General features: G+C 43.4%; 1 protein-coding gene across 8 annotated transcripts in view; it reads right to left on the bottom strand.

The window, feature by feature from the left end:
- The window catches only part of pcdh19 (protocadherin 19), a 54,017-nt gene extending 40,624 nt beyond the window's left edge, over positions 1 to 13,393 (bottom strand). For 2 of the 8 annotated variants that reach the window (XM_035161802.2, XM_035161803.2), the window contains exons 1-2: positions 10,069 to 13,393; positions 7,406 to 7,538 (exon numbers count right to left, since the gene is read on the bottom strand). In XM_035161802.2, the coding sequence (XP_035017693.1) occupies positions 7,406 to 7,538; positions 10,069 to 12,215 (2,280 nt within the window). In that variant the 5' untranslated portion in view covers positions 12,216 to 13,393. Of the gene's footprint in view, positions 1 to 7,192; positions 7,539 to 10,068 lie in introns of all 8 variants that reach the window. The other 6 variants (XM_035161804.2, XM_035161805.2, XM_035161797.2 and 3 more) reach the window with 5 other exon arrangements.
- Between the last annotated feature and the right edge of the window lie 13,497 nt (positions 13,394 to 26,890).

Raw genomic sequence — 26,890 nt, 5'->3', positions numbered from 1 at the left:
GCTCCTTCAAATCATCGCTGTCATTACTGGAGAATTGAAATAACTTTTTTTCTCACTTTGTTTACTTCGTAAGTTAGTTTTTATTTTTCCAGAGCAGATCAGACAGGGAACATTTAATTTCCCCAAAGACTGATTATGAGTCCCTTGTTCTTGTTATCGGCGAGGAGAGACAAATCTTTGTATATGTGTATATATCAAGGCTTTATTACACTGCGTGTCAGCACACATTATACAATAAGTCAGAGTGACAGAGGTGGGCACATGCCTCTCGACAAACACTAAAGAGTATCATGAGCTTCCACTGCAAACAGCTTCCACTCTTGGCCATTAGCAGTCTCAGGGCTTTGTGTTTCTTTTAAATATGTGGGCTGACCTTTTCTCTTCTTCTATATTAATGTAACTACAGGCATTTTTCACCAAAAGGCAGAACAAATCTGCGTTAATGAGAGCGGGGTTATTTTTTAAATATTCATTCTGGAGCCTTCCTCGTCCTACATTTTCTTATTTTCTCTGTTTTACTTGTTTCCCTGAACATTAAGGATTTGATGCACAAACTTTGCAAGAAATTGTGTGAACAGCTGCACATGAAATTCGGGTTGATTTCCACACTTTAACTTCTTATTTGTTTGGGTAGAAAACACAATGCGGCATATTTGTGTGTGAGGGTTTGATTTGAGAAATAAAAGAACAACCCGGTGGGAAACTCATTTAAACGGGTAATTACTGTACGTCCACGCAGCATCGCTCGCAGGGTAACAAGGTGCATAATGACGTCCTCTTCTCCGGCGATAAACATCATCACTATGTCCATTTCCTTCACTCCATTTAGCCTTCGCTCATTTACGGCTGGACCCATCAACCCATAAGTTCAATGCCATTATTCCCCTTTTTTGCATTCAGGTACATGTCCATTAAAATTTTTTACATAAATTGCTGGACGACTAATGCTATTATGTGACTACTTTTGGCTCCTTGAAAAAAAATCCCCTTCCTTTGATGCTTAATAGGTTTAAAAGAAAGTTAATTCTTTCCACATAATAGAGCTTTTCAAGTACCTTTTTCCAGGGCTGCCAACTTGAAGCAAATAAATTCATCACAGAAGATGAATGATTAGGCTGATTAGTACTTTGCGATTTTACTTTTTTATTTGAATGTATTTGTGTGCTCGTGTTGCAAACAGCTTTAAGTGTCTGTTTGCTGATGTCCTCCATGAGTTCAGCCATTTGACAATATCACCCTGGAATGTGGAGATTTAATATAGAGTCGGTGCAAAACTCAAACCACTCTCCTTTGCTAATGCAATTTACCATGTTTGCCGTTACATTGAAATAATCACAATATTTGCTTTTTCGGGGGGGAAGTTGCGCCAACAATAGAAGAGACATTATTGCTTTCCGTGGAGGTTGATGCGGTCTCTGCAATAAAATCTCTCCGTCATCCTAACACCACCTTTTAGAGCGAAAAATAACACGTTTCAGGCAGCAGCGATACAGGTTGAGGAAAATCATTGGCACTCTATAAATAGACCTCTCTCCCCTCGTCTCTGTCTCTCCTGGTTTTTCTCGGCCTTGCCATTTCTCCACAGCGCTCCTCAGCCTGTTCGCTCCGCACCAGTCACATGTGGTTAGGGACACATACGGTGACATGTGTACATCAGACGGCATCACTCATGTGTTTTGACTCTTAAGCTCTTTTGGCTGGGTGCTCTAATCCCGGACGGGAGGCCTGGATGCTTGTGACTGGCTGCCCGGGGTTGTTATGTCATTTCATTGTACCTCGGCAACATCGAGAATGACGTGCCGGCGTGTCGCGGGTTGGGGTCAAGGCTATAAAAACCTAGCCGAGTGTAAAACTAGCACTGGTTGTGCATGAAGTGAAAACCATCTTGTTGAGTAATGCCACTAAATCAGCCCACAGCTTCACCAGTTTCCCATGTAAAACACAATGGGAGGAGCCGGCTAAGGAATGTTATAAGAGGGGCGCTGAATACATTACTGTCATACTGATAATTTATTTCTGACAGACAACATTTTTATTTCACCTTATAAACAGTGACACTTGAAAAGCAGAGTATTTCTGAAGCCGCTGCCTTACAAATAACCTCTCTAAATAATTAACAGGTTCATCTGCCACTCAATCAGAGCGCAGCTGAAGCTTTTGTAGATGAAACAATTCCCTCTGAAATCCTCTGAGAGGAGGAGACTTTAAAGAATGCACCGCACGCCTCCTCTTTCAACACATGAAAATAAAGATACTCAAAAACACAAGAGTTTTCAGATCAAGCAGTTATGTATACCTTCCCTTATTCCACAATATCTGTATATCTGTTGTTTCTTTCCCACCGTGAATAGTCACTGACAAACTGTTCAGTGTTGAAGAGCTCCTGTATATTTTCTATAAGGCCTTTTAACAAGATATTGGTTTGGCTATATTTTGCATATGAATATAGAATAATTATTTTTTTATCAATCTGTAAAAAGAGTTTCTTCCCTTGATGTTATTAGGGACTGGCTCAGAAAACAGAGAAATTTGACTTTTTTTAAGACTTTCAATTAGGTACTTCTTAAGTCCATATTATTATTATTATTATTATTATTATTATTATTATTATTATTATTATTATATACTATCAATATTATTATTATTTACTTCTAGGCACTTCATAAACTTCATTGAAAACTGAGCATAACTGAAAAACGAATATCGAGCGATGAACAGTCTCCAGCTGCAGCGACGCGAGCATTCGGCACCAACATGCGAACTGAGACAGTTTTACTTCCACAATTTCAACCAGCAGCTGACGTTCTTTCTGTCAATCTCAGCCCGTTCAAGTCAACAAACACACACAAGCTAAATGATTCGTCCAGATACAGTCTGTCTGTAAAGATAAACTGAAAAATAAAAGCTGGCTCCCCACAGAAACTCTGCGCCAAAAAAGTTGAACAGCTGCGAAAGTCGGCTGAAATATAATTTATTCAATCTACTGTAAAAACGGTCTGCACTGTTACAAACTTTTTCATTAACACTAGAGCACTAAAATGACAGATGCTATTAAGGAAATATTATTAGAAGCATTTATAGCTCTCCGTATCTTAAACACCAGGGAATGATGATGATGATCACAATATCATAACAACATTAACAAAGCACTTTAAATGCAGGATCACAACAGTGTTTGATTATCGAATGTGCGAGATTGTGCCGCTCATTTCTGCTGCTGTGAGATTCCTGAGTTGGTCATAACGATGTAAATGATAATGTCACAGCCCATACTTCAAATAAATGTGACACTCCATAAGAAATATTGTGGCTGCATTTGTGTATTCATGAGTGCATGTGTGTGTATGGGGGGGTGGCAATTTCAACAGATGTGTAGTGTGCGCTGACAGCATGACATGTACTTTGCATGCTCAATAGGACACGTCTGGATGCTCCCATGCATATTGTCCTGATGTGAAGTGATAGCGAGTGATGTGCAGCCATCGCTGGAACCACTCCCTGTTGTCGCTCTCCTACATCCACATCAAAACATCTTCTTCTCTAACAGGGAGAAGCAGCGAGACCGGTGCACTGAGATACCTCCTCACTCGTGTGGCTTGATTTTTCATTTTCTCATTTAAGATGCTTTGATTGGCTGCGAGAGCTGAACAAACAAACACAAATATGCACGTCTGAACCCGACCCCGTGGCGCACACTTCAACACGGTATCACAGAGACTTGTGTAGCCGCAGTATCTTCAAGGAAGCAGTGCAGAGAGAATCTGGAGGACGACTGCATCAATTATCAATTAACTGCACTTGTCAAGCGCACTCTTCGCTGCATACTGAACACTGAACGTTCTCCAGCGTGCAGTGCAAAGTCCTACCTCTTTTTTATCCTAATTCATTTATCACCTTTTTTCTGATGAATTTATCACCTTTTTCTGATTCATTCACCGCAGCGGAAAAGACATAATATGCAATCTACCTGAATGAGCGTAATCAATACAGTAAGATAAGTTCTTTTTTCTGCTCTGCTCATTATCTGGAATCAGGTGTGAGAAGCCCTAAGTGCAGATTACAAATTCAAAAACACATTCTAGCCAAAGGCCATTCCTTTACTGTATAATTGTTTCCCCCACCAAGTGATTCACTATAATTAAGCTGTGGAAGACAGCTCTATTCTCCTGTGAGCATTCATATTAGTGCTACCACGGGCAGGTCTAACAAACATCTCACAGCTGATGCGTCCCAAAACAATGGACAGCGATGTTCGGGGGGGAGGTATATACGGGTGCACGTTCTCACAAGGGAGAATACAATACACACAATGCAATTGCAGGTATGAGGCCTTCGGGGAGACCTGTCACTGTTATCTTGGCCATGTCTGCTGTGTGTGTGTGTGTGTGTGTGTGTGTGTGTGTGTGTGTGTGTGTGTGTGTGTGTGTGTGTGTGTGTGTGTGTGTGTGTGTGTGTGTGTGTGTGTGTGTGTGTGTGTGTGTGTGTGTGTGTGTGTGTGTGTGTGTGTGTGTGTGTGTGTGTGTGTGTTCGTTCCACGGTGCTTTGTCTGAAGCAGGAAAAGCTTGACTCCAGCTGCTCTGACATAAGCAGGAAGCTCGCTGCCCCACATAAACTTACAATGGAGGAGAACCTTGCATCGATTATAAACATAAATTACAAAATAGACACAAGCTCATATCCTCTTTCCCTCCATTAGCTAACCAAATCTGACCCCGTATCCACATTCTGATGGCGATGATAATTCTAAACTGCACGTTTGGAAAAATAAACAAACAGGGAGACATCATCGTGCCCTGGTGTAAAAACAAAAAAGCTCTTCCGCTGAGGATAAATGAATCATGGATAATTATGAGGTTGGCCTCAGGATGAAAACAATTTTTGGGACAAAGCTGCCTCAGTAATCACAACAGTGCAGCCACTTGTGTGTCCTAGCCAGTCAATGGAATATGGGTTGAGGACTTGTGGAGTCAAGTGGTTTCAAGCCTAAGCTTGCTCATTGTAACAAAGCAATTATCAGTCATTTCACCGCTGTTTGTTTGTGCTATAAATGGTATTGTAATTATACTGCAAACATTTGCCAGTTAAGAGCAACGTTTGAACATACTGTAGAGCTTGTCTCTCTTGCAAATGTCACAATGGGGAGGAAAGCAAACAATGACAACCATCGCCGGGCTGAGGTTGGAGGGCAACGCGTTCTGTGGCTCCTGCTACTTCTCACTTACATTCTCGCGTTCTCACTCACTTACTTTCTCACTCACACGCTCTCTTCTCAGTCCAGGGAAAATATGCAAAGGCCGGGTCAAAGAGATGTTTGTCAACATCATGTGTAAGGCGGAGAGCGATGGAGGCTGCATGCTAAACAGGCCCGGCCTCTATCAAACCAATCAAGTGCCTCTAAGAAAATGAGAAAACGTAGCCGGGGCTCAGACACCTGGCACTGAGACTCACTCACCCTCGCTCACATCTTCCCTCCTTATCTCTCGATCTGCCCTCACACAGCTCTATCAAGACAACTCCTAGCTTTGCATATGGAATCATCAAAATCAATCTTCAACCCTATTTGTCTCCCTCTCCGCTTTTTCATGAGCTGAAACAAATAAAGGCCCTCCTAATCCTGCGGCAAATGTGCTTTTATTGGATGGTTAAGCCACAGAGGCAGGATGCTGCTCTGGCTTTTTACAAAGGTGCTTGATTTCATTCTGGAGCCAGACCCACATTTTTTTTTCTTGGCTGAGGAAAAGGGTGGTGGCGACCAGCAAATGCAATCACAGCATAAAGGGTCAGTGCATGCGCCGGCTGAATCCCCTACCTCTGCCTCCACTGACCGGATAACACCACCAGACAGCCCCCTACAACATTTCTCATTCTTTCCACCTGCGTTACTCACCCACACACTCAGTCGGAACCAGCTCAGACAGGCCCAGTAAATCAGCATGCCTGTAAGTAGGCCTCATTGACCCCTCAGGATCCACCGGTGCCTGGATCTCTCTGGATCATCCAGTCAATACATCAATATCCATCTTGTGTTCCTTGTTTTAAGACCCCGCTCCCAACCCCGCACCCCCACCTGCTCCTCACTGAATGTCAAGCGGAGATTGGAGTCATCAATTACAAGTGTGCGCGTCTGTGTGTGTGTCCATGGAGCTTATTTGCTGCCGTCTATGGGAGCAAGCGTGATACACATTCGTAAATAAACACACGCGCACACGCACATACCGATGGACATTTTTCTCTTGCACTCACACAAACATAAATGTCCCTCCCTCCCCTGGGATTGAGGAGAAGTGGGTCACGAAGAGAGAGAGAGGGGAAGGTTGCCCAAAGAATCCAATAGACCAGTTCATACACACAAAAATCTATAAACTAAAGATCAACTTGTCGGCATACACTCTGTCAGCTTGAATAGTTTTTCAAGTCAGACCTTCACTGCTCTGCTGGAGCCATGCATGGTATGTCAGGGTAATTCAATGTGTCTGTGCAGAGCGGCCATGCGGCAACGCTGCAGCCAAATGGACGACACACAGATAAAGCATTTTAACAATGATTCTTTTTTTCTGCTAGCACCTGAAATGACGTGTGGTGGAGCAGATTAGTTGGGTCAATACACCTGGCAGGTGCTCAGACTTGTCTTCTTTTCTTTTTTTTTGTAACAATAGCTCAGCTCACACAATAGAGAAAGTAAACACATGGAGTAGGGAGAGGCCAAATAATCCACTTTGTCAGGCCTCCAAAATTCTGCTTGGCAAAGCGCTCTCACTCGCAGGTCAGCCTCAGTGTCTCTGCACCTTGAAATGCCTCGAAGGATTCTGCTCAGATTGACAACGTCACGAGCTCCACTTGAAATCGCTCAGCTTTCAATCAGTAACAGTCAGGCGTCTCACCGACACTATGATCTGTGGTATGATGGAATGCTAAATGTCACTAGACCTTGAGATGTGTTGAAAGGTGGCGTGTACCATCTTTACAACTCATGCTGAAGATTCAGCACCATTAAGCAGACCTATTAGTCATAAGTAATGAAAAGGAAACCTAACAAAGATGGTTCTTTCTTGTCTTTGATTAAACCTCACATTAAGTCATATAAATCTTATAATCATGTAAATCTTACCCCCCCTTCCCTTTAGTTCTAACCCTAACACCGAAGGCTGCCCAGCCAAGGATTTAGAACAGAGCACAGGGGAGTGTATCTCACCTCTGGCAGTGGCATGCCGTTGATGATGAGGTCTGGCTGTTGGTGGCTCTGCCCAGTGAACGGGTGCTGATAGCCATGGTTGGGAGCTGCATTGCGTGAGTTCTGGTTCTCCACGTTGAGGAAGGTGCTCTCGGAGCGCCTGCAGCCCAGCGGCAGGCTCTGCTGGTGGTAGTCGAAGTAGTTGAGCGAGGAGGTGAGAGACGAGCAACTCACCACATTCATCTTGTCTGTCTCCTCGACGTCTCGTGGCACCAGGCGGATGTCGTTCTTGCTCAGCTTCTTCTTCTTGCTGGACTTCTTCTGGCTGCCATATGAGTACTCTGCCACCCTGCGCAAGTAGAAGAAACTGAACAGACTCAATAAAGCAGTGCTCTGCCTTCCCCTCCCCTGTCCACACGGTCAAAATGCTTGCCCGCCATGCCAGCTAGGGCACTGCTCAACCATGGGTGCCAGACAAAGGCGCATTGGCCGTGTCCAGGGGTGGAACAGCACACTAAGGTGACTCCCCCACTCTCAGCTTGCGATGGAGCTGTCATCCCTTATTTGTTTGCATTTGCATGCTCAACAAACGACAAGACACAAACAGGCAGGCAAAATGCAAACATGCCAAAACCACAGAAGCAAAGCAAAAGGACACACTGGTACTCAGCAGCACTACCGGTATATGCAATCATATTCAAAGCACACAACCCACACTAATTCCATTTTTTTCTTTCATTACCAAGCAGGCCTACTAGCAAAACGAAGTGCAGGAGAACTGCAGATTCAAATTCATTTAGCTGTTCTCAGTGGCTGCTGCAAACTTGATATGAGTATTTTGACTTTAATAAGAGTAAATGAGCAGCACAGCCACGTTTTATCAAAGGAGCCTCAGACTGGGGAAAATATCCATTATTCGCACAGCCTTGCAGTTTTCCACAGGACAACAGATGCTATGTGCTTTATAGTGATGACTAACCACAATCTTCAATAGACATATTCCATACAATTTGTGATGTTGTTAATGATCTGCATACTTCAAACTCTGTAAGAGTCCATTTTCAACCCCAGGGCTTCGAGCATCTGGCTTATTTCCCGTTAATGCTCAGAAGGAAACTATAGTTACCCATGAAATTGCAATATCTGAAATGTGTCTGTTTTCTCTCTTGTCTTGTCTGGAAGCTCTCTGCTACACCAACCCCCACTGGCCTCTGTGCCTCACTAAAATGCAGCTCTAATCCTCTGTCGCTTTTAAAATCACACTGGCTAAGGAGCACCATTGTAGTTTGTCTTTTTCATTTTTCTTTTAGATTGCATCTTGAAAACAGCTCCCGCCCCCATTCTGCTCCCCCTTGATTCAGAGGAAAGAAAATGGGCAGCTGCAAGTGTGGAAAATACTCAATTTCTTTTCCATTTATCATTTGAACACGTTGTCTCTCTACTTTGTGCCCAAATTGAAAATTGGGAGGGGGAAATCTTCAGAGTCAGACAGATTGACAGAGGACAAGCAATAAATTGGAGATAACTGCTCCTCGTATTCGAGGTGGTGACTGAGAAGCTGAACACAGCAGTGCTGATTAAAGCACCCAGCAGGCAGAGCGGCTCACACTAGGAGAGTAAAGTTCTGAGAGCAGTTTTGAATTTTGAATTTGTTGTTGTTGTTATCACTGTTTCTTCTCTGCAAAAAACACATATAAAAGACTTTTAAAAAAAAAAAGATAAAATAGCTGTTTTGATGAAGATGTGAGCACACTGGTTTACCATTCTATCAAATCAGGCTTCAATAACAAGACGTATAGTGTGGTATGTATATGTTGAGAAGAGATGTGAGTTCCCACTGTTTACAATCTAAAGGGATGGTTCCTCTTAACCCAGAGATAAAGGGAAGCAGAATTTATTTCCATTTCCACGCTCTGTAATTAAGAAAATGTGAAAAGCAGGGATTATTCAAAACAAATATTATTACTGGGGAATTACAAGAATATTACTCCTAGTAAGTCTTCTATTCATACTGAGTAATATTGGGGGAGTTTTAGAATATGTGTTTCACCACTACATGTGGAAAAATGGCCCAATTTCACTTCAAATCAACAAAATTAGGTCTGGAGCAAAATATGATTATAGCTTCAGGTTAAATCTCAAATCCAATCTATATGTAAATTCATAGTGGTGATGTGGCACAGGGAAATCAAAGCCAGAGCTGATGTTCAGATTGATGAACAAAACAGATGTGCAAAGGTCCGGGATTATAATAATCTGGAAAAAAAAGGCTAAATAGTGAATGACGGTGATGTGACCTTACATGATTTTATAAAACTAAAAAAATGCAATTAATTCTTTTATTATCATTATTATCCCATCTTATTGTAATCTTATTGTTCCAAGACAGAGGTAGATGTGAATGATCCCGGATGATTGTCCATGATCACACTAGATTAAAGCTGATAACAAGCAATCAGCCATGGTGGACGTTAAATAATAAATGTCTGGGACTGCTATTGAACCAGTGGGACGTTAATTGTCCGGCAACACACCAGCAAATTGAACATGACAGTTGAACCGTCATATTTATGAGTCAATTGGTTACAATGGAAGGATTAAATCAATCAATCCCGTTTGCCTAACACGGAACAGTGGGCCTCAGCAGAACGTGTCTGATTTAAAGCAGGGAGGGTTTATTTAGGTCTGTTTCACTTTCAGCTGACGAAAAAAAAAATCTGCAGTCCTCACAGTCAGGCCTCTGCATGCTGCATGACAAAAAGCAATGCATTGACACCTCGCCGTTTTACGCACAATCACGGTCACAAGCACCACGGTCTGTTTCTCTCTCTCTGTCTCTCTCTCACACACACACACACAAACACACACACACACACACAAAAAGAGTCGGTCAGTACCTGCAGTTGTACGTCCGGATCTCCTTGTTATCCCGCTTGCACTTCACCGCCACAAAAATCATGGTGACAAACAGGATGGCAGCGATGGAGCCCAGAGCGATGATGAAGATGAGGGACAGGTTGACTGGTCCAATAGGCTCCTGTGCGTTCAGGTCTGGCGAGAGGTACACCACGATGTAGGCCGAGGCGGAGAGGGAGGGCTTGCCGTGGTCCCTCGCCACCACCGTGATCTCGTAGGTGGACTTGGCGTTTTCCCCAAACATCTTGGTGGAGCGCACCTCCCCGTTCACCTGGTCGATCTCAAAGAAAGCCCGGTCCCCCTCCGAGATGGTGTAGGTCAGCCGCCCGTTCTCCCCCTCGTCGTAGTCGTCAGCTTTCACCTGGGTCACCATGTAACCCACCCCGGCGTTTCTGGGGATGGAGACCTCCGCTGTGCCGTTAACCAGAGGGGGGTTTGTCATCACAGGTGTGTTGTCGTTGACATCCAGCACCACAATACGCACCGTGGCGTTACTTGACAAAGAGGGGTTGCCATTGTCCCTGGCCAAAACTTTGAAATCAAAAGTCCTGGTGTATTCATGGTCGAATGATCTCATGGAGTAAATGCGGCCTGATGGGTTTATGCTGACATATGTGTTTACATCCATGTGCTTAATCTCACCAGGGACTATGGAGTATGAAACTGTGCCATTCATCCCCAGGTCCGGGTCTTCTGCCGATACTGCGAGCAGACATGAACCAGGGAGGTTGTTTTCCATCACCATTTCCTGATAGTGAGGCTTGAGGAAGTGGGGAGGGTTGTCATTTTCATCCGTGACTTTGACTACCAGGGATTTCATGGCGCGTAAAGGAGGGGTGCCACTGTCCTCAGCTTGGATGGTCAGGTTGTATGTGTCCTTTTGTTCCCTGTCCAGTCTGCCATCCACCAGTATAGTGGAGAAGCTTTCATATTCTTGCAGTCTGAACGGAACATTGCCCTGAAGCCTGCACTGCACTTTTCCATTTGCCCCAGAATCCTTATCTGACACCCTCACCAGCGCAATGACATATCCACGCTGTGCGTTCTCACTAACTTCCACCATCTCAGTGTTCAGTGAGAGTAAATTGATGACAGGTGGGTTATCGTTCGTATCCATCACGTTCACTGTGACTTTGCAGTGAGCTGGGATGGAGTTGGGACCTAAATCTTTGGCCTGAATGTCAATCTCGTATATCTGCGTCGCCTCATAATCCAAAACGCCGTTGACAGTGATGATCCCCGATCTGGGGTCAATTTTAAACGCGTCCCTCGTTTTCTCTGTGACATAACTGTTGAAGGAGTACACAATCTCTCCATTATTGCCCTCGTCAGGATCCGTTGCGTTCAAGTCTATGACTAATGTATTGATGGGGGAATTCTCCATCACGTTAACAGTATACACTGACTCGTCAAAAACAGGGTTGTTGTCATTAGAATCAATTACCTTGATATTTAACTGGACCGCGCCTATCTTAGGAGGGTCTCCTCCATCTTCTGCGCTGATTTCATACTGGTAGTGTGACTGTGTCTCCCTGTCTAATGATTTCTGCACGACAAGCTCAGCTATTTTGGACCCATCCCCTCTGGTCTTTATTTCCAGTCCGAACAGCTCATTTGGGGTGATGGAATATGATTGCACTCCAAAGATCCCCGAGTCCGGATCACTTGCCCCCTCTAGGGGAAACCTCGTACCAGGGGAGGCATTCTCAGAAATCTCAATGTCAATGTGGCTCGTCGGGAATCTGGGCGGGTTATCGTTCAAATCCTCAATTTCAACTTTGATGACACAGATCTCCATAGAGTTTGACATCACTTCTAGGGAAATAACACACTTTGGGTTTTGTCGACAAACTACGTCCCGGTCTATTTTCATTTGGGTTGTAAGGATTCCGGCTGGACTCAGTTCCACCCATCGCGGCTCTGAATTGGAAATAACCCTCAAGTATGGGGGCTGCGGTGCAATCTGAAATCCTTGCTTTAGCGCGTCCTTTGTCACGTTTCCAATCACTGACCCGGGCTTCATCTCCTCGTTTATTCCATACTTCAGGTTGATGACCGCCTCGGCCCCGACCCAAAGTAAAACGAACACGGCGATTGATTGAATTAAATCCATCTCCTTGGTTTGCATTGTACCTGTTGATCTTTCTTTCTCTCTGCCTAATAAAACAAAAAGAAAATCTTGATAATTACGCACAAGGAATGCTCGTCAGAGAAAACAGCAAAAATGTTCCAAATGAATCATCTCATTGAAACGTCCTCAGAAGTGTTTGGGTGACGAATGGCTCTCGTGTGCGCAAATTAAATCATGATGTGGAAGCTGTAATTCTAACAAGTGCCTCAGCCTATTTCACTCTTCTCAGGCGGAGCACATCCTCCGGTCTACTGCAGCGGGCGAAACATTGGGGACGACGGATGTGTGAAAACATGCTGAATCTTCTCACAACACTGATTTCCCCGTGTAAATCCGTGCAACTCTTATCAAGCGGCAAACTGCTCTTACGCACGACTCGTGTGGCAAACTGTCCATTTTCAAGTGCCCTGAAAAGGAGGGGGAATTAAATCTAACTGCATGGACGCAAAGATGAAAAATTCCTGCAAGTCCACACACAAAAAAAATACAAAATCTCCCCTGCAGATTTAGTGATGAGGTTGAAAAGTCCGTGTTAAATTCTCCGCCTTCGTGCCAGCAGATATTTAAGTCGCATTCTGGATGAACATCTTGCTCTGTGCGTAATGTTCACAGGCAGTGGGGAGCTCTCCTCCTCGGACGGCAGCTATAGGCTTTCAAGCGGCACATCTGATGTGAGAGGAGAACAAAAAAAAAATTCTAAAAGGCTCTGCAGTCACAAAATTATTCAACAGCTCAAGTCCGGATATCTCTGCGTAAAAGACGAGGTGTGCAACTGCGGGAGTATCTGGTGGAAATCACTGAAGTCCCGATTACCTTCTTATTTCCAGTAGATTTAGTCTTGAGGCTTTTACTTACTAAGTAATTTCCTCGTATCTCACTTGGAAAAGACAGCACACATCCTGGTAATTAGTCCATGCAACACGCACAAAAAAAAAATCCAATGGAAATTGTTGCCAAAAGCCAGCGGGGGGAAAAGGATGCAGGAGCCTCTGTGTATATACAAAACGATGGGGTCTCGCGATGGGCTGCAGCAGAGGGGAAGGAGCCTGAATCCAGCCTGGGTAAAAACCGAAATCTCCACTCGCTGCCTGTGTAGTTGACTCCAACGAGCGCTCCTCTCGCTGCACTGGTGCACACTGGAGGACGCGCAGCTCCGAGGCGAGCGCTCAGTCTCAGGACCCGCAATCCCCGCAGCCAATCAGGGGTTACACAGGAGGGCCGGAGCTGCTGGTGGGTGGGGCGACGCGCAGCACAGAGACACGGGCCAACTACCTGTTCCCCCTGCAGATGGACGACTCCACGGGCAATTACTGCGTTACAAGTTGAAACACGAGGCTCTGCAGTTTGATGATCGTTAGAGGTAAAAAAGAAAAGGAGGTCTGGGGGAGGGCACCCATGGGTGTGTTTGAGAGGGTTCCCAACAGTGCCGCAGAGGGGGGAGAAGATTAATTTCTCCCCCAGCAGACGCAGAGGGAGAGAGGAGAGATGCTAAGCATAACTTTTCACCTATGTCCCCTTGTTTTCTCTTCTGCAGCGGTGGCCAATTATATATAACAAGTGACACGCACACATCTCCCCACCGGGGACCCTGTCTGGTGTTATCTCATATATATATATATGGAGCTGTTTCATCCTCAGTGGCATGGCACAGTTTGGTGTAACCCCCGTGCCAAAGCGGTTAGCATCAAACCGAACAGCACCTCGCACAACCTCCTTTTAAAGCCAAGTGATGGGGCCCGTTGCTCCATACGGGCGCTGCAACTGTGCGCATTCTGTTGCATCAGAACGAACCGTGGCTCTCCGGCCTTTAATGTGCGCGTTGTGAACTTGGACCACGTCAGGCCCCGTGGTGAGAGAATTCCCAACACTGCAAACATCTTAGATTATGGTTTCCATGTAGCCGCATGCTGGGCGGAAATCTTCACATTGGCAAAATCAATACATCATCAACCACGGTTTTTTTTCGCTGTCAAGAAGATATATACAAAAAATCCGAAAGGTTTACTCTTCTGAGCAATTTCACAAAAGTATTCCCTAAAATGACTACATGACTACAGAAGGTTTAATAATTGCTTTCAGTTTATGTAAGGTCGCAACCAATCAGTAGTTCTGGATGAACACGTCACCGGCAGACGTCAGCCAATAAATGGAGAGCGTTGAGGAACAATTAATCCTACGAACATTAATAAACTGCCTTCAGTGCAACGAGGTGCTGTGTGTTTGTCAGCGGCAGAGTCCATGTTAGTGAAAGGTTCAGGATGAGGTGGATGGACTGTGACCTCCTGTCCGTCGCTGATCATCATAAGGAAAACGCCACAAACAAATCAATTAGGAGATGTTATCCAGTGCGTCCCTTCTCCCTGGTCCGCGTGTAATTCACAGCGACGCGGCCTGTGATGGGAACAATTCACCGCAGTGACATGTCAACACGAGTAAGAGCAGCCTCTGTGCCAATGGAAATAAAAGGAGAGATGAAAAGGATGTGAAGTTCCTCTAGTAACCCTGCGCGCATTAGAGCCTCTCATCATGCATCCTCCCTTTAATGTCACTCTTCTGATCCACACACACACACACACACACACACACACACACACACACACACAGTCTCACCGGCGCGCACACACGCCTCCGCATCCTGCCGCCAGGGCCAGTCCTCTTTTAAAGTCACAAGGGTGACACCTAGCGTCCGCAGCCGCTCGATCCTAATATTCAGGCCTGTCCACTTTTTTCCCATTTTACCCGGAGACTGTTGCACACCAGTTAAAAAAAAAAGAAAAACAACAGGCGTGAACGCTAGAATAACAATGCAACACGCCGGCAAATCAATTTCCTCTTTATATCGGAGTGGAAGTGGGCAGTTTGACCACAATTAATATGCTGTCCAAGAGGTGAATTACTTGTGAGCCATATCCAATCATTGTTAATCAATAAGGACTGATTGAACTGTGTGTGGAAAGGAGAATAAGGTCATTGTTGTGTAATATGGCTGAGTCATTTAACCCATTGTATTTATGTTTGCATTCAGTACAAACCTGTGGCGGTCTCATAAACACTCCAGGATCAATAGTTGCAGCTCCACTTGGCTTATTTGAGTACATTAAGTAGATTTAAAACAACCAACAGAATCTGTGAAAATTATTATTTTTGTAACTCTATGTTACAAAATACAAGAGCCAAATAAATAATTTCCCCTAATAGTGAAGAATTACTCAGCACCCAGTCTGAAAATACAGCTTTAAAGCAGAATGATGGCGCCGCACTCTCTCTGCAGAGTCTTTGGTAAATGCCCTGGATGTGATGGTGCTATGATGAAAATATTTTCTCCTCTCTCGTAAAAACGCAATCACGTCTTTGACAAACAAGCGAGTATCAACAAAGCAACATGTTTGCTCTTCCTCAACACTTTTCAAGACATGTTGCAGTTGCATAAGGAGCGAGCCGGAAGAATCTTTGAGCTCATAAATTCTTAATGTCATCGAGTTAAACAACCGTAGGCGATGGCTGGGGACTTCATTTTCCTCAGGGCTTTCTGATGGCTGTATGTACAACATAGTGCAAAGTATGTTTTTAGTGTTTTTTATCAGCCTGAGATGATGCTTGTGTCGTGTTAGGTTTAATTTCTACCCGTTGACAGTGTAAGTTACTGATATTAAAATGTGCTTTTATTGTAACCTGACGTTTGTGAACCTATCTACGAATTCCAGAAACCTCGTCTGTCTGTATGTGGAACGCACATCTCAAAAGTGGTTTATCTTACTGACATAAAACTTTAACCGATTATTGTCAAGGGCCCAACAAAGTGTTAATTTGAATTTGGTGCATTTTGAACATATGATACATTGAATTTGAATAAACCTTTAATAAACGTGATCAGCACTCTATAGAAAATACATAAATGACACTGTTGATCACAACAACAGCGCGTTCGCAACATCGGTAACATGAACTAGTTCTCCAGCTCAGGGTTCAGTTTCACCGAACTTTGAATAAACGGGTGAGAAAAGCTCTTTGTGCAGCAGCGGTGGCGCAGCTTCAGGGTTCTGTGGACTGGTCTTTACACTTTAACAGTTTCTGAGGGAGAAGTCACCTCAGGCCAAACAAACAGTCCAAACAGGCAGGTTTAAAACAGGCACTAGTTCCAATAAATTGACATATAGATTATTTGTATTCTATTATTATCTTAAGATATATTTTTTACAGTTTAAAATTGTGGTTGATGTCTAGAGGGAAGTGTTAGGTTTCTAACATTAACCCAACAGCGTTTGGGTTAAACATCCTTTGGCCTAAAAGTTTTGGTCCAATTTGCAGTGCTACAGTGCATGATGAAGGCTAAGAGGGTTAAAATGCTGCAGATGCTCTTCCCGCTGCAGTTGAGTGCAGTGTGGGGGGAAAAAACAGCAACAGCATTGCCTGGAGCTGCGGGTTGATCATAAACCATAACGCAGTAATTTAGCCACAATGTATTTCTTTCTCTCAGAGAGTGGTGGCATATTTCATTTATGAGCTACAATCTACCTCAGTATACTCAATATACTTCCTGCTGTTGACGTTCCTCTGTGTCCTGTATTGATTTTACAACTATGTTAAAATCTTTACATTTTCTGTCATGAGCGGCGGCGAGTCTGACTGGCATCAGTGTTTGTTTCCGACGCCATCATTTGGTTGCCGAGAGAAAGAATGAAACTCATCATGAGAATGTAACGTTTATACTCGTCAGTTATTAAACTGTAAGTCATTCCTCAACTGACTGACGACACTTTATGTTGTGGTCTCTTTCCTGTTTTCACAGTTGTACAGTTTATTCACCAGCATAGCTGCCCTCAATGAAGATGGTGGCACAAAAATTATGTATTAACATCAAGAAAATCAGTACGTTATTCATCAAGTGCAATTTGAAAATTGCTGTTTGCAGACATGTCTTCAAACAGGGCTGTCAGAGTCACAGATGATGAGTGAAAAACTGTGATCTTACCCGAGCTCTCCTGAGTTTGTATCAGTTCTTTACGCCTCTGTGCCGGAGCAACATGTTTTTGGGTTGTCCAGCCGACCGTACGCCCTCACTTCATCCTTCTTATGAACACCATATCTGAGGAAGGCTTGAAGCAATTTTCTTCAAATTTGGCACAAACATTCTCAAGGATGAGCTCGTTGGAAAAAGGTCAAAGCTCATGGTCATTGTGACGTATTGAAACATATTTTTAGCTATAACTCGAGAATGAATGTACCAATTTTTAGAAAAACAAATGTCTAGTTGAATAATTAATGATGTGTGGTGGACTTTATATCTGAAAGGTCAGAGGTCAAATTCACCTGACATAATACTGTTCTGCAAAATCACTTTTTCAAGCCCTTAATTAATTTCATAACTCAGGAAGAGACGGGGAGATTTCAACCGTATTTCCTGCAACCTGACTGGTTGGTGAGGACATACAACCCAGGGACTGTAATTCAAGTTTTATTATTATTTAAGTAGCCTCCATTCGTTGTGGATGAAAAATGTGAATCGCTAATGATTAAATGTCCAAGACGTAATTATTTATAGGTCATGAACATAGGTTTATATTTTAAAGAAAAATCCAATATGATATCTTTCTTTCACTTTCAAGATATTGACGTCTAATTGTATTGCTGGACATACATGTAGCTCTGTGCTGTGTGTGCTTGAAGGCTGTGAAGAGGTTCATTCTCAAACTCGGAAACCAGAAGGCAGAGCTCGGGTGTTTAAGTCCATGGGAATTTCAAAACCTCACCCTGGTTTTGAGAATATCTGAAGCATTTGTGGTGGAAATCTTGAACCGGTGCAGTTGAAAGTACACAGAGAATGGCTGATTTCATTTCATGTCAGTTTTTTCTCTGCTGCCAAGGAATGGCCCATGTTTGTAGTTGGTCCTTGCCTCTTGCCTGGAAAGGAATTTCTAAGCTCCTCAGACAGATGCTGGCTTTATCACCCCCATGTCTTGCCCGGCAGTGGAACTTGGCCCGTGCACAGACAGACTTACAGGGGTGAGCACGTTACAGTAGAGACAGACGGTGGCGCATTGATTCTGAATGGCCAAGATGGCCACGCTTATTTTGGCTGGAGCTGATGATGACGTTATTATTATGGTACCCATCCATACAGCTTCTCAAAGAATTGATTAGTCCAGAGTACCCCTTGCCAGAGGCATAAAAAGGAAGGGGAACTGACAGGCTTAATCAATGGGCCTCTCGTCAATGACGATACGCCCTCCACTCCATTCCACACCATGTCTGTCCATGATACATCAATTAGTATCAATTCACCGTCCATCTTTGGATTCACACAGTCCCCTGGGCTCAGACCAACATCGCTACAAGTACAATTCAACCACACATCAGGCTCTTTTCCTGCTCTCAGACAACTATAGTTGCTGTTCTAGTGGTTGCTGCTCTGAGGCTTCTAATTCAATCCGGTTTTTAATCCTAATTTCCCCAAAGCACTGGCCCGGGACCCCCATTGTGGTTGAATCAAGGAACTGTGAGTTCAGTTGGTACAGTTTGGCTTTGTGTCACTCAGTCAGTGTTAATACCACTCAGTAACTTTCCTTTCCCTCTCTGTCACTTCTCTGTGAATCATCAAGTATTTGTATTTGGGGCACTGTGCTTTCCTCTATTATGCACAGAAGTGTTACCATGGAACAAAACTTTAAATGTTCTCATGGCTGCTGATGACGCACGAGAGCTGCTTGTGATTTTCCCTTATTTGATTTGATTTGATGTATTCTAGTGAATGTTAAAGGTTTTCCTGGCCTGCCGCCCTCAGGTTTATTGAAACCACTTCCTCGGCCTTGCTTTGCCTGACAGGAGCAGGAAATGGATGCAGATGGCGCTGTATTAGAATGGATGGGGTCCTTGTTGCATACAGATGCAAATGAATGAAAGAATTGTTGTGGCTGTTTGAAGTTGCATGGTTGGTGGGGCCCCTGATCATCAAAAGCTGCATTGATTTAATATGCAGTTTGTTGACGTTTAAACAATTAATAATTAGTAACCCAATGACCTATTTGCTTCTGAAATGAAACATGTTTAAGAGAAGCTTGTTCTATTTGTGCATAATTGGTTTAGGTATTTATGCTGTTAGATGGCAATTAACAGTCTTTGTGTGCAGTCCTCTCATGTTTAGAGCCAAATGTGCTCTCACCGTTTCTCTTCCAGTGTCTGTATGATAAACAGCAATTTCATCTCTAAATGGCTATTTGTTCAAGTATTCTTTTCAAAGTGGAATTACAAAAAATAAGCAGTTTACTTTATTGTACATTATTTAAAATGCTTCTGCAATTTTCTCATTTTTAAATTACTATAGAATAAAATCAGCCCAAAAAGTCCAACGTAAGTGATACATTGGCCAAACAGTTTTCCCAATCAACTTTTCAGCTTATTTTTCCTGTAAATTAAATGAAGTAGCTGAGCAAAATGGCCGATAATGTAATTCTTCCGAGCAAAACATTCATTCATAGAGGCGAAAGAATAAACTACAGAAAGCCATTATCACAGTTAATGGAATGAACATATATTTTAAAAACCTACAGGGCACTGAGAAAGTTCCCTCACTGATTCTCTCTCCACTGTCTGCTGGGGCAACATTTTAAAGAGGGGACATGCTTTATGGATCGTTCGGAGCCTCATATCATCCTGGACAGTTGCCATTTCTCCCAAATCAACAAAGTGCTCCTTCAAACACATTTCATCCCCTGAAAAAGATCGACCTCCGAGCAGCCTCCTCTAAAACATCCCTGAATGGGGAAATCAGTTGTTTTCCTGAAGCTATGAAGTCTTTAGTCAACTGGAGTCAGGGCGGCTTGGACCAAGTCGACTGTATTGATTACAGATTTTGGAGCTGCGTGTTTTTTGAATGCCTGATTGTTTAAATCAAGATATTTAACATTCCTCCCCATAGCATGAAGCACAATGGGTATAATCACCGACACAAAACCAGGCCAGAGATTTCATTTTGATTTGATTACTCCGGTGTACAAAATCAGATGTCTTTGTTAGGAGTCCCGGCTGTTAAAAAGCCCCACAAACCCACGGCTGTGAATAGACAATAGACAGGATCCGTGGACACACAAGTTTCTGTTAGACCTGGCACACGGTCAATTAGCGTTGTGTGTGCTGTGTTTATTCAATGTCAGCTCTGATTAATAGGCACAACAAGGTGGATGAAACACCTGAAAGTGTTGTATGGTGCCTGGGTGGGACATTGCTGCCCTCTGATACCATCTCCACAACATGACGCTTATCTGGTCGCCCACCCCGGGGGTATTTACGGCGGTTTCTCTTGTCAAGACAAATTAGTGTGACTGTGTACCTCCCCCCCCGAGAATGGAGCAGCGAACAGAAACATCGCGGTCACTTCCTCTAACCTTGCACCTGGATTAATGCATGTTTGCTTGTGCGTTTCGGTATTTTAAAGTCGGTGACCCGTGTCAGCTTTAACTAAATGTGTGAGTTGATCTTTGCGTTTCTAACCTGGGAAGTCAAGAGGAGGACAACATATTGTGGGTGTTTTCATTCCCTCTGTAATCTAACCTAATGTGCAAGTTATTTATTTATTTTTTGATCTGCTGCGGCTGATTTAGCCGTGGTAATACTCCAAATCCTGACTAGCCTGACTAGGCTGTGTACTGTAAAATGAGGGAACGAGGTTATGTTCACAGAGGATACACACACACATACACACACTCACTCACTCACACACACACCCACACACAAAACCTTGTACTTCTATCTTAGTGAGGACACCTATTGGTCCTTGTCCATCACAACTAACCTAACCTAAAAGACAGACACACACACATACATATAGGATTGTGCAGCTTTCCTCTTTTGGACTGTGCATTGACTTTTTATTGTGGACAGCCTAACCAAAACCTAATCCCGAACCTTAACCATGACCAATTCATGCCTAACCCTAACCGTGACCTAAGCACAACACACATTTGACCCCTACCTTTACCCAGTGAGTCAGAAATGATGTTTTGCCTCTTCAGGACCAGGCTTTGGTCCACATGAGATCAACTGGTCCTGACAAGCTCAGTGCTTATGCTGGAAACTGTCCTAAAAAACAAATAAAGACACACACACAAACACACACTGTCTCCCAAACACACCTAGCAAAACAGCTGTGCTCATTTTCATTTAAGACTTAGCGTGGGACTCCAGTGATGACTTTTTGCTGGTGAAAAATTTGGCTTTGTTAAGAAAGTGACATTTCCTTTTTCCTTTTCCATTGACCATGACAGTGTTGTTAGCAAACCCCAGGCGGCGGAGCACAGCCACCCCTGCGGGCACCCATATGTTGTCTGTGTGATAGATGCAGTAGCACGAGGGGGTGTCTCGTTCATGTCTCCTCATATTGTGCCACCAGTGGCTTCATGGTAATGAGGACGTTGCCCTATGATTGTGCCTGTTTAAAATGTTACACTTCATCACCTTAATACTGGGCCTCAGCAACATTTGATGGTGTCGGCTATAAGGCCACAAATTAGTGGCTCTTGTTATTTCAACATTAGCTTGTCAACACCTCATCTTAATTTCACCGCTGAACCACATCTGAACCGTGTAAGCGGAGACGTTCAACGCTTGTGTCGAGCAGAGATAGGAGGTGAGAGTGTGTGTGGGTGGCAGCACACAGGCGTATTTGTGTCTACGCCACTATGTATGGATGTGAGTGCGTATGCGTGTCAGCATGTGTCGAAAAGGCATTCTCCTCCTCAGAGAGAAGTGAATTCGGAATAACATACACAGAGATAGAAATAGAGGAAAAGAGACGGCTGGAGAGCGCAGGAGAGAGACAGTGAGAGAAAAAAATAATCTCATGCTATGTTATCCCTGCAAAACCTGACAAACCACCCCCGAGACTGATCTGGCTTAGCATTCAGTGTGGTTAGGGGCTTGTTTGTGCTCCTATGATTGGAGCAGGCTGCTAAGCCGGCCTCATAACAGTCCAGTCACAGTGGAGCCCCAGTGGAGTCACTCTGCCTGGGGATGGCAGGCCTGTCTCTATCTGGCCACAGATATCAATAAAGGCAGCAGTGCCGTCTTCTGGGAGGCTGGACAGTCCAAATTTTCTCCCCTGAAGGAGGGTTATTAATTGTCCCGATGTTGTATGTGGTCTGCCTGCACAACATGCTTTTTTGTTGAACATTTTGAATTCCAGGCGTGTATCCCAGAATGCAATTAGTCCTCCGCCATTAGATCAAGCGACACATGTCTTCTCGCCTCGCGCCTGGTCTGGAATTATGGTGAGGGGAGGGAGAAAAGAAAGAAATTAGTATGGAAATTAGCTGTCTTCAAAGCCTTTGGTGTTAAAGGTGCAGCAAGGTGCTACGAGAAGGTGGCAGTTCCCTTTGCAGATATCTGAGTAAGAGAAAACGCAAGGATACAGGAGGATTGATTTTCCCGGGAGACTCGTATCCCTCTGTGCAACATGGGATTAAGGAAATAACACATGAAAGGCATAAGGCATATCATGCAGTTTAGTATACACTAATTGTGAATCCGGTGCTGAGTGGTCTGGGGTAAGCAGATTGTATTTTAACATCACACGCTGATCCTCGGAGAGTTGGAGGTCCTTAATATTTCAAAAAGAACACATAAGAGTTTGTAATCTTGACTTTGGCCCAGTGCAACCAAACCTGGACCTGAGAGATGAGTCTGGTTCTCCTTCTGATCCCTTTTTTCACTCCCTCCGGGTGTTTTGACAAACTGACACATGCTGACGCTCCTCTGCAGTAACGATGGGATCTTTAAAGGTGCAGATGGTTCATTTTAATCTTGTGCATTTTAACCAGGGATTCAACACAGTAATATATTTATATATTTCTTGAAAACAGCTGACAGGTCGCTTGTAGTTTTACTGTAGTACGTCAAGTGAGTCACAGCTTCATGACTTCAGCCTCCATGACAGTGTTCAGGGCAGATGGTGTCAGTTGCTGCACGCACCAAGGAAAAAGTGTCTCAGCTTAGGATAAATTACCAAAGCTGCATTAAGCAACAACATTAAGCTATTTTTTAAAAGTAAACTCTGCCACTTCTGTCCTACAGCTAAGATCAGGGAGAGAAATGAGAACAAATGTCACCATCTTTAGCTGTGAGTGAAGCATTATGATTCCAGGAAATTATCAAATTATTTGCAATAATATTGACAATGTGCAAAAGTGAAGTAATGTATTAACATTGTGAGACCTGGTATATGGTACAGAGATATTCCTGTACAGTATATTTTAACAGTATGCTAGGTGCTATGTTTTTGAGGTTTTATTGGATACTGACCAGCTGTAGACTGATATTAAAATCTCTGAATGTACATACACAGATAATCTGCGATAGGTATTAGTATAGGCTGGTTGATTACTGCATCCACGTAGTAATTATTACTTATTACTTCATTTGAATGGAGTGTTTATTAAATTTATTTTTTAAGTATCAAAAATAAAGGGTAGAAATTGAATTTAGTTTTTTAATATCCATACAGATACAGACACAAACCTAGAACTTACATATGCTGCAGCAAGTCCTCAAAACTAGATGACAAAATAGGTCAAGAGTCATTTCTTACCAAAAAGACAGTTTCTTTCTAATCCTATTGTCAGGATGACAATGTCAGTGCCTCACAAAATGCATTTGAAAGATGTTCTCTTGATTGTTCACTACAAAAAATGATTGGTATGATTAAGGTATAACTACATTTAGACATAAACACCACCTGGTTTATTCAGAGGAAAAAAATATAATTTGGGTTAAGAATCTGGGTCACAGTTAAAGTAAACCTGTTTTCACACCTGCACATTTTGGTGCAGTTGAATTGGATTGCTTGTTTCCCCCTTAGTGCAGTTTGTTCTGGGCAGGTGTGGACAGACCTCGCACTCAGGTGTGGACCCAAACAACAACACTAAGACCCTAAGACCCTTATGGCTCATTTATGCTCAACTTTAGATATGTACACAGTAATGACCGAAGCCTTCTGTCCACTCTACTCTGCCTTAATTTTGACCTTATTTGTGCACATTCTCTGAAAGCTTTACAGACATGGCCGAAACAGACGAAATGGGGCAGTACCACTGGAAATCACGGGGGGCAGTGTAGCCTATAGTTATAGAGACAACCATTGGACACAAGGAGGAAATTGCAACATCGTAGGAGAAACTTTGGAATTATCACAACTTCTTCCACCTTCGCCGTGTTTGATGTTGTCAGAAACTCTGTCCTCTAGTGGATGTATTGCTCAACAGCCATGCCAATGCATAGGATGCATGGAAGTATGTGGGCAGTGACAGTTACATCGAAAAAATCCCAGTAATGATTAAAAGAAACTAACTCTGATTGTTTGAGTCAAAAACTCTGTATTCACGCCACAATTCTAGCAAACGACATTTTGCTCTGCCACGACAATGTCATGCTATTTCAATCAGACAAAAGTCTTAATATAAATGTAAACAATAGGTCCCTGTCAGTATTTGTCATCTAAACAAACAATCGATGACGTCCTTTTCGGTGCGGGCAACCTCATTAGCATAGAACTTGTCATTCGAAGAAAACAACTCGCTTACAATGCAGCCTGTTAATCTCTGGGTTACAACAACTCCAAGATTCATGGCCACAAGCAAACTGTGGCATTAGCATGAGTGAAGGCTGTCAGTGTCATCCTAAGGTTATATATACATACAGGGTTACAGACATATCTATAGGTTACACATCACTCTGTCTATTTCAATTGTAGCTAGATATTCCTTCAGTTCATTTATTCCATACAACCTTATGGCATGCCAAGGTCCTTCTTACCTGAATATTTAAGATAATTGTTCTGTCTGGCACCTACTGGCTTTATTATCTCTCTTACAATGTAGTGGGGTGGTACTGCTTCTTTTGGCAGGAGGCAATCTGGCCCTGAGGCTATGGGGATTCCTTTCCCCCATGTGTCAGCTAATGTTTACAGAGGCCTGAGGACTGAGGATGGATCACAGGATTTCATAATCCACTGCCCGTAGAGTGGAGCAAGGGCAAAAAAATAATTCCCTTTGTGTCAACAGTTGTTCATGGGTAATTTCCCCATAGCTAGCCTCACGCTGCAGTCATAGATGGAGACAAAGAGAGAGAAAAGGAAGAGATAGCAAGAGAGATATCCACACTCAAGTGTTCTGCTTCCCTGGAAACCGCTTCATGATTTGCTTGTAAAGCCGAGCTATTTGTATTCCACCTGAGTTGTTCCTCCTCATTCATGTGTTTTGCCCAACCATGTATTTGGATTTATGAGAGCCATATAAGTCGAGAGATGCAGATGATGTCAGCAGTTCTTTAAGGAGGGGGGCACATCTCTGGAATCACTACTCAACAGTTTTCCTTTTTGCTCCCTGGGCACTGGCGGTTTTCCAAGGTGTAATTCAGGATCAATGCACTGTGGGAGTGAACTCTGAATGGCAGCACAGGAGGTAAAACTCACAAAGACCCGGGCACTGACTGTATGAATCTGAATTTAAGAAAAGGTGATATTTCATATGGTATAGAGCAGCAGTTCCTCCTCTTCTGCTGTCATTTTCTGACCCGACTGATGGGTTTTACGGGATATAAGAAAAGCAAACCCTGCAAAGGGCCAGTTTTATATCCATTAAATTTGCCCTGTAAACATTCAGTGGTACTCTCTAAAAAATAAAGTGTGTATCTTGATCCAATTTCAGACCCGATACTGATACCTGGGATTGGGTATCGGCCAATACACAGAACTGATCTGATACCAGTGTTTCATTAATTAGTTGTATGCCTCATTGTGTGGAAGAGAATGGGATCATTCTTTTATGTCTAAGGCAGCATGAAGCTTGAGTTAGAAATGTCATTCTAATTTTGAAGCTAAAATCATCCCTGTGTTCTTTCTTTACCCCAAACCCGAAACTAGTTTAACTCAGTAAATATATAATAATATAAGTAATTGGATCAACTACCAGCCTGCCTGCACAGGATTTATATACGTAGACGCAGACATAGAATATCAGGCCCAAAGATAGGCTCTTTTAATCCCTGGTCCAGCTCTTTGAATCGGTATCGACCCGATCAGTGTCGGTGCATCCCTAATCTTGGCTGCTGAGTGAACAATGCATTCTCCCCTCATGATGTATTTTCTTATTTATTTTGTAATATTTCAAACAGTGCATTTTGTACATCCTTGTTTACCAGATGGCACTCACACTTTCTTTACCTTTGATGCATTGCTTTGTGGTTTTCTTCATTACCACATGAAATCAGTAATCAGCAGACTAGCGCAAGAGTGTGAATTACTTTGGCCACTATGTGTATTTAAAAGTTTACAAACGCACAAAATTGGGACTCGGTAGTGGATTCAGTCCTCCTCTGTGCCACTCATGGTCAAAAACGCCACAGGATACCTTAAATTATGCACTTTGCAACACACGCATGGAACATCTTTCCACTGCCAACAAGAGGGACAAGAAACAGCATCATCTGGCCTGTCTCCTGCAGCTACACTGTAAAACTTCCCCATCGATACTGCTGTCAGCGCTGCAACCTGGGTCCTTCTCCTCTGCTGCGTCCCTGAATGATCACAAAAGTGGAACGACGCCACACTGTTTGTGGGTGGGCCATCATAGGTCTTTGTAAACCTCGGAATATACATTCAACGCATACTTGTGCACTTTTTCTCT

The sequence above is a fragment of the Hippoglossus stenolepis genome, chromosome 7 (assembly GCF_022539355.2).
Source record: "Hippoglossus stenolepis isolate QCI-W04-F060 chromosome 7, HSTE1.2, whole genome shotgun sequence".
Taxonomy (NCBI): Eukaryota; Metazoa; Chordata; class Actinopteri; order Pleuronectiformes; family Pleuronectidae; genus Hippoglossus; species Hippoglossus stenolepis.
Note: the sequence above shows the minus strand (reverse complement) of the source record. Positions and strands in the feature narration are given on the sequence as shown.